General features: G+C 46.4%; 1 protein-coding gene across 16 annotated transcripts in view; it reads left to right on the top strand.

Moving 5' to 3' along the window:
* Positions 1 to 14,081, top strand: part of MSI2 (musashi RNA binding protein 2) — a 222,373-nt gene that overhangs the window by 73,005 nt on the left and 135,287 nt on the right. For all 16 annotated transcript variants that reach the window (XM_051809443.1, XM_051809441.1, XM_051809433.1 and 13 more), the window contains exon 6: positions 4,909 to 5,001. In XM_051809443.1, the coding sequence (XP_051665403.1) occupies positions 4,909 to 5,001 (93 nt within the window). The remainder of the gene's footprint in view (positions 1 to 4,908; positions 5,002 to 14,081) is intronic.

Raw genomic sequence — 14,081 nt, 5'->3', positions numbered from 1 at the left:
GATGACATGAGCTTACCCAGGGGTCAGGCACAAGGTATTTGCACCGTTTAAGTCTTGCTGAAATCCTATTCTGAATACTTAAGCGTGTTGTACGTGGCACGTAAAGCCGCGCTGCCTTCGCACGGGATTGAGTTGCTCTTGCTGTTGTGGAGCTTGAGAGTGCAGTGTTTGCTCCCTGAGGGAACACAGTGCTCACATGCACCTCCACCACTTGTGAACCTCTCAGAAATAACAGGCCAGGGGATGGTTCTGGGCTGTTCTCCTAATAGGTGAACTGAGAAGGGTTGGAAGCTTCCACTAAACATTTCAGTTGAGTTTTTAATAGCTTTTTGGAACTTCCTATGAGGATCCCAGAGGCCAAAAAAAAAAACAAAACCCAAACCTGGAGAATTCTTAAGGTCTGTGCTCTGCCAAAAGAAGCCTGGCAATTCAGTTAACAAGATCACTTCCCCTGTTACATGAATTATTGTTGTTTTTAATTAGAAGTAATGCTGTAGTTTGGATGTACAGCGCAATGGGGTATAAATGCAGTTCAGCACAGATACGAAAGATGATTTTTCTAATTTATAAACCTATTTAGAAGGTGGGTACACTAGAAATGATGAAATGCCAAGCTGCAGATGAGGTGAGCAGGCTGGAATACGCATGCACCCACGCACCCACACTGTCAGAGGAGAGAGAGTGCTCTGGAAAACAGTTATAGATGCGTAATTAGTTTAATCTGAAATTAATGCTAATTTCAGCAATTTGTGATGCAGATTCACTATTAGTACTCTAGTCCACTTCCACCACATTGGGAAATTGAGGATGCAAAGTCTTGATGAATTCCTCACCGGAGTGTGCTTGAGCTGAGTTCAGGCACAGGTTTCCAGGGTGCTCTTTGAGCCCTGTGTGCTGGTTTGCTTTAACCCTGTGTCACTGCCTCCTGCTTTGGGATTTCACATGGATTTTGGGATTTTACATGGTGTTTACTTTGCGACAAGACACGCTCTGTGCTAGCTGGGTGTCAGCACTCATCCTTTCCAGCCTCCTGAGCAGGAGCTCTGAATTAAAACTGGGCGGGGGGGACACAGCAAAAAAAGGCTGCATAAGGAATGGTTGGGAAATGACACTTAAAACCATTACCCTGAAGTCAAATATGTAACTTCTTTGTTAAAAACAGATAGGACCTTGACTCATCTAGATGGAGTAGTGGGTGCTTGTTGCTTCAGATTTTGAAATTCTGGGAATTGTGCAAAATATTTAATGAGCCTAAAATCCCCTTTGTGCATTGTTGATAGTAGTGATGGTAAGACAGTTTCAGTGGGGAAATAAAAACCACAGGAAGACGAAGAGCAGCATTGGTGTGTGAGGGATGTTCATGGACTCGGAGCTGGAGGCTCTGAAAATCCCCATTCCTTTGTTTCACCAGAGTTTGTGAGGTTTAACTAGTGGGTATTGATGTGTTCGAGTGAGATAGGACTTTTGTTCCCAGAGACTGCATCTTCAGCCTGTTGTTTAGAGGAGATTTACCTGATACACCCCAAACCGATCTAATTACAACCTTAGCCTTGTGAAAATGGCTTAAACTCGGCAGACCTGCCTGGCTGAAGCATGGAAGGTTTTTTCCTGCTCCTGCACCACCTGAAGTGTTTGCTCAGTTTCAGAACACAAAGGCGATTATATTTTTCAAAGCCAAGCCAATAAATGGAGTGTAACCTTGAATGCCTCCTCACAGGAGTAGTCACATGTGTTTTGATTAACTCCACACAAACAGCAATTCTGCTGCGCTCACAATTAACGGGCCTCGGGTCTGCCTCTCCCGGCGATTCCTTCTGCAGCCAGAGAGAGACACCTTCAGTGCACCAACCTCCAAACCCATCCCGAGCCCCCGGTCTGCAGAGCCCTGCAGGAGCCAGTGATGGATACAGGGCACTGCAGAGGAAAACCCAGGGCATGGAGCTGGGAGTGTTGTGGTTTTGGAGTGACCCAGACCTCTTGGAGTCATTCATAAATCATGGATTTGTGATTGATTCTCACAAATCACTCCTGTTACCCAAACCCTGCTGTTCCATCCCTGGAAGGGGCAGATGGAGCTACTGGCAGAGGGTCTGAACCCACCAATGCTACAGTGACTCCCTCACTGTTTGGGGGGTGTGTGTGTATGTCCCTATTGTGAGTAGTCTCCAGAAAGCAGATTCTGAATTTACTCACAGGAAAAGATAAAGATCCTCAGTGACTTTCACTGGAGGAACTTCAGACTGGGGATTTCGTTTGGGGCTTTTTGTTACAATAATAAGAAAATAATGATAATGAGTGTTTTTCTTCAATATATACATAAATGCTTTTATAGAATTGTAGGGGTTTTTTTGCTAAATATATGCTGATTTATTTTCTGAGCCAAATGAGTGTTTTGATTTAAAAAAGCCTTTAATTTTAGAAAGCAGCTAAAGTTACCAGTGCCTGTGATCATTGGTGCCTCTGACTCTGTCATCTGTAATGTTTACACCAAGGGTACTTCATTAAATGTACTTTAACCCTTTGTTTGTCCTCCCGAAAACAAACACAGATCTGTGGTGGAGAGAATTATCATGTTGGGTAGTGAGACCATCACTGGGTGAACCAGAAGGCTTTATTGGAGCCCTGTTTCCTGCAGAGGATACTTGGTGAGGAACAAGCTGCCCTCACAGCCATTGGCAATGGGAGATTTGGGGCCTTTCTGGTTAACGTGGGTTTTCTCAGCACATCGTGTTTGGCCAGAGTGTCTGGCAGCCTTTGGCTGTGAGCCTCAGGCTGGCAGGGGGTGCTCCCAGTGCCCAGGCTGTGTGTGCAGGGGTCCCACAAGGACCCGAGCTGGGCACGGGCAGCTGCCGTGGCTCTGTGGTGAGGGCTGGTCACCCCCTCCCCTCTGCTGGGCACGTCCATCCCTGGGCAGGGCAGAGCTGTGTCCAGACCTGCCGTGTCTCCGGGATCCCGAGCTGGGTGAGAGGCAGCTGAGCCCAGGGCGGGTCTGGGGGCACCTGGGTGCCTGTGCCACAGGTGGGAGGCAGGCAGGGAATGCAGGGAATCCTGCTGCTCAGGCACGTCGGGATCAGAGGAATCGCTCAGGCTACACGTTTGCTGTTCTGGTGCTGGGGGGAATGTGGTAACAAAGCAATTGAACTGTCTCTTCAGGGAAACGTAGATTGTAAAAGCAGACTTAATTTTGTGCTTCACTTTGGTACCAAAGAGCTGATTCCTGAAACCATTTCCCAGCTCGCAACACATCTCTAGGCATTAAAATGTTGTGAATTTGCTTGTCATTACCAATATTTTCTTTGACTGAAGCTATTGAAACAAAGTGGTCTTTTTCTTTTTTTTTTTTCTTTAACCTTCAATCTTGCTTCTAAAAGCAGTAGCTCTCGTTTTCTTTCTTTCTTGGTCAAATATAAAAATGATGATAATTTCAAATACTGCTTTAGAATAATTGCTTTCCTCCCTCTTTTGTATGACAACAGAAGCTTGGCCTGATCTTAAATCAGATGCTGGCAGGCAGAGGGCTCTTGACAGCCCTGCAAAATCCTTTAGTTACAAGTCGGCTTTCGCCAATTCTTTATTTGTAAATGACAATTTTCTACAGAAAAATATATGCTTGGGCTTCAATTTCGGAGCCCTAGATTGCAGCCAGGAAAAAATAATTGAATTTTTACACAGTTTTTTTTTTCTCTTTCTTTTTCTTCCTAACTTGAAAAAGAGGGAAAAAAAATAAAGTGGACTTCTGTAAGGCTGATGGAAGGGAATATCTGGTTAATGAGAGTCATGCAGCATTTTTCCCTTCAGTCTCAGGAAGTTGGCTGCTTCACCCAGTTTCCAGAGCAAACAAATTGAAGCATTTCAATGCATGAATTTTATATTGGCGCGTTCGGTTTCCTGAGTTAACGTGCAGTGTTGACTCAGACACCTTTGTATGGTGGGTTGGCTGCTGCTGGGCTGTCTCCAGCTCTAAGGCCGTGGTCTGATCCAAGCTGGGGTGTTTCCCCTCTACCCAAGTGTGCCAGGATGATGGGGGCCCTTGGGAGCATTGCCCTGGATCTGCCCTGACTTTGGGGGGCCCACAAGGGTCAGGGGGTTTGGGATCAGCCCACCAAAGACACCAGCTTCCCCTGCCATCGTTGGGGTTTGTGTCCATGGGCTGATCCTGCCCAGCTTGGAGGGCTGCAGGCTGTGGCTGATGGATTGTGGGGTGGTGTGTTCTCCGTAGGGAATCCAGCACCATCCCTTTGCCCCGTGTGGACCAGGATCGGGTGCACGTGGGTCAGCAGAAGAGCTGGGTGCTCTGCTGGGGTCTGGGGAGCACAGGTGGATTTCTGCAGGAGCTGATCCAGCCCTGCTGGGTGGTGACACCGTGAGCTGGAGTGTGGGTTGTGGCAGCTGGAGGATTCTGCATCGGCAGCTCTGGCTACCTTTCATCATTTGATTATTTTTAAAGTAACTGTGGAAGTTCCTTTTAAACTGACCCATGGAAACTTAATAACACATCCCTTCGATTTGATGTAATTGCCTTTTGTCTGCCAAAGAGAATTCACCCTGTCTGTAGGAAGAGGAGGGGGAAAGGTGCGTTGCTTTTGAGACAGTAGCTATGAAGATATGATACTTGGACTCCTTTTTCACTTATATTTGCATTAAGAAACACAATAAAAATCATTTATTAAAAAAAAATATCCGGGGGCTAGAGTTGTTATTGAGAACCTTTACTCAGCCATCTCTCAAATAAAAACAAAACAAGACAAAGAGAAAGAAGTATCTAATCAAATCGAATCGAAATTGCTTTTGTAAAGAAATATTCTCATTATCTGGGTTAGGGATGGGATCTGAAGAATATTTCTTTTTTCCACATATTGTTTGAAATAATCTGGTTAAACCGTGTGCTTGTCTTATAATTTCTTACAGATGGTCACAAGAACAAAGAAAATATTTGTAGGTGGATTATCGGCTAATACGGTAGTGGAAGACGTGAAGCAATACTTCGAACAGTTTGGCAAGGTAAGTTCTGCCCAAGTGAGCACTGCACAGTTCTTTCTTTCCTTTCTTTTTAAAGTGTGTTTCGAAAAAGTGCAGTCAGGGCTGGGCTCAGAGGAGGGCCACAGTTTTTGCCTTTCCGTGTCATTTCTCGAAGCCTCTGGAATTCCTGTTCTGTTCATTGTGTGTGTTTGTGCACAGCATTGCCAGCACTGTTTACTTCCAGTGAAGTTAAAAAGGCATCATTGAGAGGTGGATCTGTGTCTGTTCAGGAAGAATTTGACCCTCAGCTGAATGATTATACAGCTGTCTTCTCCATAAAATCAGCCTTCTGTTTACCTTGATTGCAGTGGCAAAAGGGGCAGATAGATGTATGGGAGAGCTCATTAAGTTGTGAAAATGCCTGAAGGAACCACGTGAAAAGCAAAGAGTAATGTGGAAGTCACTGGAATATCCACTTAATTTCTTAGTGGAAAATCCTTATGCAAGATCCTGTGCAAATGCAAGTAGAATCCTGATATCATTAAAAAAAACCCCAAACCAACCAAAAACCCAGACAAGTTTATGCACAGAAGGAGCCCTGAACCTTGCCAGAATAGTTTTTGCTGTGATGTAACAAGTCAAACCCCACAGTCCAGGCTGGGGCTGGAGCTTTAGTGCCCCTGATTTCCATGGAGTTCCCTGGGTACCCAGGGCTTTTGGACACTTGTTCAGGAGTCTGATGGGTGAAGAGCTTGCAGAGCTGCCTGCTCTGAGAGCAGTTGGTGGTGCCACCTTCCATGGGGACTCATGCCAGCCCTGCTCCATGGGGCTCCATGGGCTCCAGCTCCATGGATTCCAGCTGAGCAGCTTGGTTCCTGTCCTCTGGAGTGCAGCCATCGATGGTTTAGATGCGAGATTGTGTGAGGACCCAGCGGGGTATCCCAGAGCAAAGCAGCTCCCATTCCTTGTAGTTAGTTTATGTTTCTTTTATCTGCCCTGAAAAGCCTGAGCCAGGCAGGATTTTGTCGAGGGCTGAGGAGGCGAGTTTATAAATGGTTCCTGTGCTGGATTGATAGTTGTTTTGCAAACCAGTCATTTTATTTTCAATAATAATCTTCGATTCCGGCAGGATGTTTACAGCCTGCTGAGCCTTTTATTAAAGGATTACATGAGCTTTTGGATGTTTCTTCTGTAGTTACTTCTAATTGCAGAACTCCACTAACCTGTATTTTTGAAGTTAATAATAGTTTCAATATAAGCGCTTTGCATATTGTCTGGATGTTGTCTTAATATAGTCTTTTTAATTTCACCATCTGGTAGTTTCATGCTTGCAATTTTACAGTCCCTGAGAATGCAGACAGCCAGGCTGTGTCTCAGGAGTGACTGGGGATTCGGGACGCTTCGGTTCTGCTTTCGTGCTCTACCTTCCTTGAGACAGCTTAGCAGAGGTTTGCCTCTCCAGAGGCAATACTTTGGGAAAATCATATATTTTTTTTTCAGGTGTCTTAATTTGCAGGCTAAAAAAATTAAGGAGCTGAAAATTGCATGAGTTGGGATCAAGGCAGGGACCCATTCCAGTGACAGCACAGCTAGGATGTCCTGCTGAGGCTGTGTGGCCCAGGCAGTAGAGCTCAGCTCCTGCAGGGCTTGGTCCCTGTTATTCCAGGTGATGGGATGCTGCATTCAGATACAGTGACCCAGGACTGGCCCTGTGGGACCTTCAGGAGCCCTGTCCTTCTCCATCCCACTCCTCTGCTGCTCCGTGACTCCCTTGCTCAGCTCTCCAGCCCTTTGGGCAGGGCCTGTGCCCTGCTCAGAGCTCCAGTCAGGCCATTGCCATGCAAACAGTGATCCCCATCGATAGGTGAGCTCTGCCTTTGCTCAGAGCTTTCTTGAAATAAAGCAAATTGCATGACATGATCAACGTGCGAGGAGCCGCCCGTGTTTGATAAGAGCATCTCAGGTGAGTTGCTCTTTGAAATGCTGAGCTTATTTATCGGCCTGGAAAAAATTGCTTACTGTGATTCCTGAAATCCTGTTTGTACTTGCTGTGGAGAGGAGCTTGGCAGCCAGGGGAGGCTGTTTTGGTAACTGGAGGTAGCTCTCTCCAAACACACAATGTGAGCAGAGCAGCCCCCAGCTCTGGGGCCAGGCGGGCTCGCTCGTGTAACTGGAGTTGGCAGGGAAGGGATAAAGTGTTGAATTTGAAACTGCAGCTTTTTGAAAAGTCAATGCCAGAGCCTTTGTCTCCAAGGAAAAAAAAAAGCTTTAGTGAACACTCTTCCTGACTTCAGTGAAAGTGCCGGACGTTAGAGCACCAAAGTACGTGGTAACAATAATGCTGAGACTTGGACAGTGAGATTTCTCATAGTGATTATTTTTCTTTCTGTAAAGCCCAGGATCTGTAGGATCCTTTTGGGAAGGTTGGCATTCCTAGCTGCTGTAATCTGTGGAGGAAAACAGGGAAAAATTACCTGAGTGAAGCCAAAAGGCTTCACAGAGTGAGCACAGAGCAGTGTAGTGAACAGCTTTGTGATTGCTTAGAGCTGGTGAGGCTGAACTTGTGCACCTGCAGTTGCTGGGGGGCTCCCCAGAGAGGCTTAGTGGGGTCTTTGTGCCAGGAAGGGGGTCAGGGTGCTGCAGAAGGGAAGACTTGTCCTTCCAGTGGTTTCAGGGAGCAGGATCCACAGAGGACACAAGGAGGCTAAGCCATTATGTTTACAATCAGAAGAAAAACAAGCCATTGTGTTAATCCCTGATCCTGACAGTCTAATGCAGTTGTTTGTGGGATCCTCTGCTGTTTCAGTCAGAGATGTTTAAAACATTCTCACAAGCAAAATAAATTCTCTGGCCATGTTGACCTGTCTAGGCTCTGTAGCATCACCCTTGTGCTGGGTGGGAAAAGCTGCTGAGACCAGGCTTTGAAAGAATTTAAATGAGAAGTGTTAGAGGTGAGGAGATCCAAGGGGAAACTCTGCAGGGCTCGCATTCCTCCCCTGAGGGGCCACAGTGCTGCCCTGAGCCATCAGCAGGACTGGGGCTGCGGGTCTGCCTGGTTTGTGGCTTTCTGGGAGTGTAAGCAGTGTGGAGCTCTGAGTTTGGGACATGTTGGAGCATTTAAGACTTCAGGTATCATTTAAAAAAAGAAAGCACAACAGCCTCCTCAAGCCTTACCCAGAGGACTGTGACCAGCAGGAGAAAGCCCTGAGTGCTAATGAGCTGCACTGCTCAGGACCTCGTGTTCTGTACCTTCCGAGCTGCAGGCACTGATGGGGAGGGTTTGGAGGGTTCGTTTTCCCAGGTGCTGCTCCCTTCACAGAGCTCCTGTGAAAGCAGCACAGTCCTTCGTTTGCTACTTGCAATTATACTTCACATGGCGAACTGTGTAATTAGTTTGGAAGACTTATGCCTAGTCATTGGTTTATCCTAATCGGCTTTGGCTTTTCCCAACAACAAAGTGAGCTTATTTTCCTAAGCTGAAACAACTCTGCTCCCTTTGTTCCTCTCTTTTATTGTCTCATTCCTTTCATTCTGTTTTACTGCCAAAGTTTTGTTTCATTAGGCCTACAAGTCATTTCCAATCCAGTGGGCTGCTACAATAAGGCCTTTATAACTCAGCTGCCCTGGTTCCCATGTCCCTTCTGGTCCAGAGCCAGGACTTGCTGTTTGACATGGGATTTTAACCCTTTGGCTGCCCTAGCTGCTGGTCCCCCCTCGGTGGGGCTGAGCCAGGCTGGAGATGGGGCTGGCAGGGACCCCTGATGAGCTCATGGATCCTAATGATTGCGTGAGGCCGTTAATTGACACGTTAATGTGCTCAGGCTCCAGGTAACGCTTTTGGGCCCAATTATTGAAACAGAATTCTGATTAAAAATCTTCTTACTGTAATGAGTCACTGTGGGAACAGTCTTTGGAATGAAAAGGCCACTGTGTCCTTCCAGCATGGTGGGAACAGTTCTGGTAAAGGTACATTTCACTTGTCCCGAGCTCTTGGATCAGCCCATGTACGACTGTTCTTGTAGAAAACTCATGTTTTCTTGTGTGGGAGAGAACGCATTTAAATTTATCCTTTTTTGAACCAGAATGGTGATTTTTGAAGGAGATGTGTGAAATAGTTTTGTGCACAAACAATGCTTTTACAAATTGTTATTTCAGACTGCTGGAAGAGCAGTTGGTGGCCCCAGATGTTTTACTGCTTCTAAAACTCTCGACTTGGGATCATTAGGCTCTTCATTTTTCCTTTCACAGGAGTCCTAAAGTGACTTTTGGGGAAGGGGGCTGTGGCACTTGTTTTTCATTTTAAATTTCCAGATGAAGTTGAACCAGCAATATGCATTAAATTTATTTTCTGTCCTGGCTTGCCACAAGGTCCCTCAGACTGATCGTAGGCATGTTCCAGCTCCACTTGGAATATGTTGTTTCCTCAAGAATAGCTTTTAAGATTTGGAAATTTTGAGACAAGACAGGATTTCTGAATTACCTCTCTGGATCTGAAACATTTTGTACAGTCACTTGTTATTTCCTGTGAGATGCAGAACAGACCAGTGGAATAATAAAAACTGGATTCTGAGGTTGGTTTTTTTCGGTGAAACTGTTGAGCTTTTGAAAACGTGTAATTTTCTCGTCTCTTCCTCCTATGGCCTGACTTAGTGACTAGAGGCAGTTAAGCAAGTGAGAGGAGGTACCTTCTCACACCTGTCCTGGCTCCAGGCACACCTCCACAGATCCATGGTGCTGCCTCACAAAGGAACTAAAGCTGGAAGCAGCGGGGCTGGGAACAGCAAAACGTGAGAATGAGAATTTTCTGCATTGGTTGTACCGTGCCCTGCGTTGTAACACAGACCTCAGTGCAAAGAATGACCAGTTCAGCCTTTGATGGAAATAATCTCTGTAATAAAGTCCCTCTGCTCTCTCTGTGTAAGTGTGTTGAGAGGGAAGGAGGTGGGATCCAAAGCGAGGATTTCAGCCCGATCGGGTGGTTTGTGGGAATCGCTTCCTACGTGCTGTCCTCGCTGACAGCTGGGAAAATACAAACCAGGGAAACAGGGGAGAAAACTCCTCCTCGTTTGGCTGGGCTGTCTGGGTGTGAACGAGTTAATGTGCTGCTGTGGTATTAAGCACTCCAGTGGTTTACTTTTCCCGGAGACCTCGAGTATGGCCTCTGAAGATGTTATTACAATAGAGTTGTTAGCATGAGAAAAGGTGGCTTTCTCGGGTTGGGTTCATTTTGGGGGGATTTGGAAGTCTGTGTGGAGCTGGGGCTAAGGCCAGAGTCAGGAGGTGCAAGGAATTCTGCCTGTATGAAAGTGAAAGCTTAGTTAATTTAGCCTTGGCAGAGAGCTTGAATTGTATTGTCAGCCCAGTTGGACATTGATATGTAGATTTAACGGTCAATAGGAGACATGGATGGGCTGTCCTTAGAGTACTTGCTTTGCAGGAAAGTCATTTTTTGGTTTGACAGGTTGTTAGTTTTTCACATTTTTCAGCACTGTACTTCCCAATTCAACACTTGGGAATTGGTTATGTTTCATGAAATGAAGGGACAAATTTGGACTCTGATTTACATTCTAGTCTGTAATAGCTGGAGTTCCCAAAACATTTGCAATGTGTGGTAAGGCAGAGAACGTGATGGCATTTTTTAGCTGCTGCTGCCCTCCCTGTTCCCTTCCAGAGCGATTCTGAGCTCTGGGCCTGGTGTGGAAAAGCTTGGAGCTCATCCTGTCCTTTCTTCTGTTACCTGGGTGCACCTTGGCAGAAGTCACTTAATTTGAATCACCTCCTTAAAACAGAACGGGCAGCGGACAAACACTTTGTTGTTTGCAGCTCCTGATAAGTTAGGGACAACAAAAACCAGAGTTTTTTGGGGGCTATTCTGTTACAGGAGCAGGGACCAGAATTCCCCCTTCTTCATGCTTCTGCCCTGTGCTTGTGCTTTTCTGCATTTCCTCATTTCCATGTTATATCTGTGATATGCCAAAGGATAATGAATGTTCCTTTAAATTCTAGCTTTGGCATGAGACAAGGGATCTGGGATATAGGGGTCCCTCATGGCCTAAAGCACTTTTTATTACTTCTTCTCCTTCCCACGCATGCTTTTTCTTTCTCTTTTTTTTTTTTAACAAACTGAGAAACTCGATCGTTGCTTAAAAAGCAGCCACTGTTTTCATCCTGCCAGTGAGAAGCTTGTACACAGGAAGTCAGTTTTCAGGTGGTCTGTAATAAGCCACACGCTTTGTGGAAGTGGTTTTGTTATAAATTAGATGTTGGTTTCTACCTGGGTTTTATGAAAAGAGGAAATGTTAAGACAGGATTTGTGGGCACGAAGGCAGTATCAGAGCTCAGCAGAAGTCCGAAATACAGTTTGATTTCCTTTTGTCCTGTGGTTGATGAAATGGTGAGGAAGCCTCAGCACCATGTGAGGTGGGGTGATGGTGGTGGGGAGTCGGCCCCGAGTGCCTCAGTCCTGCTGGCTGACTGTGGGCAGGGGCTTTCCCTCCCTGCACATTCCCTCGCCTTCCTGACCTCGGGAGCTCTGAGGGGCACAGGGAATGTAAATATCCCACCCTCGTGTCCTCTGCAGCCCCAGCAGGGTGGGCTCACTGCAGTAGATGGACTGAGGTGAGGTCGTGCTGCAGCACCTGTAGGTGCAGCTCTGGGATCCCAGCTCTGGGGAGCAGGGCCTGCATCCGTGGGTTAGAACAGAGTTATTTTAAAATACTTCTTAAATCCTTTTATTGATTTTTTTTTGGGCCTTTGCTTACGGTCAGTGCCCTACCTTCTGTCTCATGTTCTCCAGTAATAGCAGGGGAGCAGTGTTGATCCTGAGCTTGCAGGGTGTGATACACCATTGGCTACTCATGATCATGCCAAGAGCCTGAGTGAAATCAGGCATTAATCAGGGGCCGTGTCTGGGGAGAGAAAAGTTACATGAAAGTGTTCATGGTTCCTCCTGCAGCATGTGTGTAAATGTTTTTTGTGTGTCTTTGTGTCAGTTTTAGCACTGAGCCAAACCCATGGAAATGATCTATATCCTTTCTGGGACCCCAAGAAAGTCAAGTGTGTTTTTCAACCCTGCTTTTACTTTATATGAATGCAACAGGCTATATAAAATCCCTGAAAAATTGAGTTAATCGTGTTTGATAACATCTTTACATTATCCCCGGAGCACTCTTGGGTTCAGCCCCAGTGTGGGTCAGTGGGATTGTAGGCGTAGAACTTCCCTGGAAGGAGATGAGTTGGTTTTGCAGTGCTGTGGTGGCATCTCTGGGCCTGTGGGTCTGGCTGCAAGAGGAGCTCTGCCCCAGCAAAGCTGCATCGAAAGCAGATGATGGTGGTGTTAAACCACAGCAATAGGAACCAGGTAAAATGCTCTGATGGATATTTTCAATATCTACTGTGAAATTGCATCAGATTCCACTTTGGCACTTGTCTGGAAGTGCAGCCTCCTGGACGCTCCAGAAGTTATTTATAAGTGTAGGTGCTGCTCCTGCCATCCATCGAGTGATAACCTGCACTCAGAGCACTGCTGGTGTTTGAGGAGCTACAGCTGAGGGGGCCAGAGCTCGGCCTTGGGAGAACCCGTGTTTTAACATTGATTCTCTAATGAAACAGCAGCAGCAGTTATTTAAAACTTTGTGTGGTGTAATTGAAAGCTGCACTCTCCTGCTCACAGATTTGGGGAAGGCTCCTGGCTGAAGTGAGCTGGTTAAAACATAATTGATTGGAGAGTCAGCGTTGGATCATTGGCATCATCCTAAACAATGGATACACTGGCAGTGAGTGATGGGATGTGAGACGTGAGGGTGTTTTAAATGCAGCTCTGAGTCTGGGCCATGAAGAAAAGGGCTATTTAAAAGTACCCAGGAGGAAGTTCATAGAAATTGTTCCAAATGTGGAAAAGAGCACACGTTACTGGAAGCAGGTGTAATAATGCTTTTTCCACATGGAAATAAATGGACATATTGGTCAGTCCTGGAGGTGAAATACCTGAGGTTTGTTCACACATGGAATATCGAGGTGAGACCAGTTTAATTAAATTTATGTTTATTCTGCAGAGGTAGAATGTGGAATTCATTTGACGTCCATCATACACGTCTGTCTCTGTCAGGAACACTTAATATTTTATTTTCTTGGGAAAAAAATGTACCTGAGCATATTTGGGTAGAAGTGGACTGGCAGCCAAGCGTGACTCAGCATCAGACCTATCAATAATCATCAGTCCTGGTGGTACCTGCCAGCCCGGAGAGGTGTGTGTTGTACAGTATATGTATTTATAAATATAACTCCAGAAACGGGGACAAGGGCAAAGTAGCTCAAATGAAGAGCCAATTAAGATAATCTAAGCAGAATGAGGATTAACTGCCTCTTAATCTGAAGGGTACCCAAAATGCATGTGGCCAGTTTAGATCAAACAAGTGTTGTCTGTGGCAAGGACACGCGTGAGGGGTTTGGGATGAGCAGGAATGAACACGGTGTGTTCATCCTGTCCAGGGCACGGTGTGGTTGGAACAGTGACCCAGGTTCTGATGGGTCCTGCTGGCAGTGTGTGTCACACAATGAACCTCTGTGCTGCAGTGTCATTGCCATGGAAGTGGGAAGGAGGAAAGGTGCTGGATACGTTGTAAAGAAGTGATGACTCATTTAAAGAAGTTCATATTCTGCCATCTCTAATTTTCCAGAAAGTTGGGAGCGCTCACAAGCAGGTCAGGGAAGAGGCTGCCGTGTGTTTTCTCTTAAAAAATGAGTTGCAGTGCCCACCATGGCCTTTGCTGCTGCTCCCAGCACTGAGGCTGATCTGAATGGACCCAGTGAGGCCCATGCACATGCAGGTGGTGGGGAAAGGGGGTCACATTTGCACCCCTGTCTCAGGACTGTGATTTTAAAGCCCAGCGTACATGAGCAGGATTCCACTTGGAGCATCCATTTATTTCAGCGCTGGCCTGACAGGGTGTCGTGGGGGTGTGATGTCTGAAGGTGTGGGGCTGTGGCTGGCCCGGGTGTGTGCTGGGGAGGGGGTTTGGGAGGGTGAACAGCCCCTGCCGTGGCGGTGCCCCGTTGGTGGGGAAATCGCTGTGCGAGCGGGGACTCTCCAGGAGGAGGTGCCTGTGCTGACTCTATTACTC

The sequence above is a fragment of the Manacus candei genome, unplaced genomic scaffold (assembly GCF_025592945.1).
Source record: "Manacus candei isolate 608988 ecotype Guabito, Panama unplaced genomic scaffold, ASM2559294v1 h1tg000076l, whole genome shotgun sequence".
NCBI lineage: Eukaryota > Metazoa > Chordata > Aves > Passeriformes > Pipridae > Manacus > Manacus candei.
Note: the sequence above shows the minus strand (reverse complement) of the source record. Positions and strands in the feature narration are given on the sequence as shown.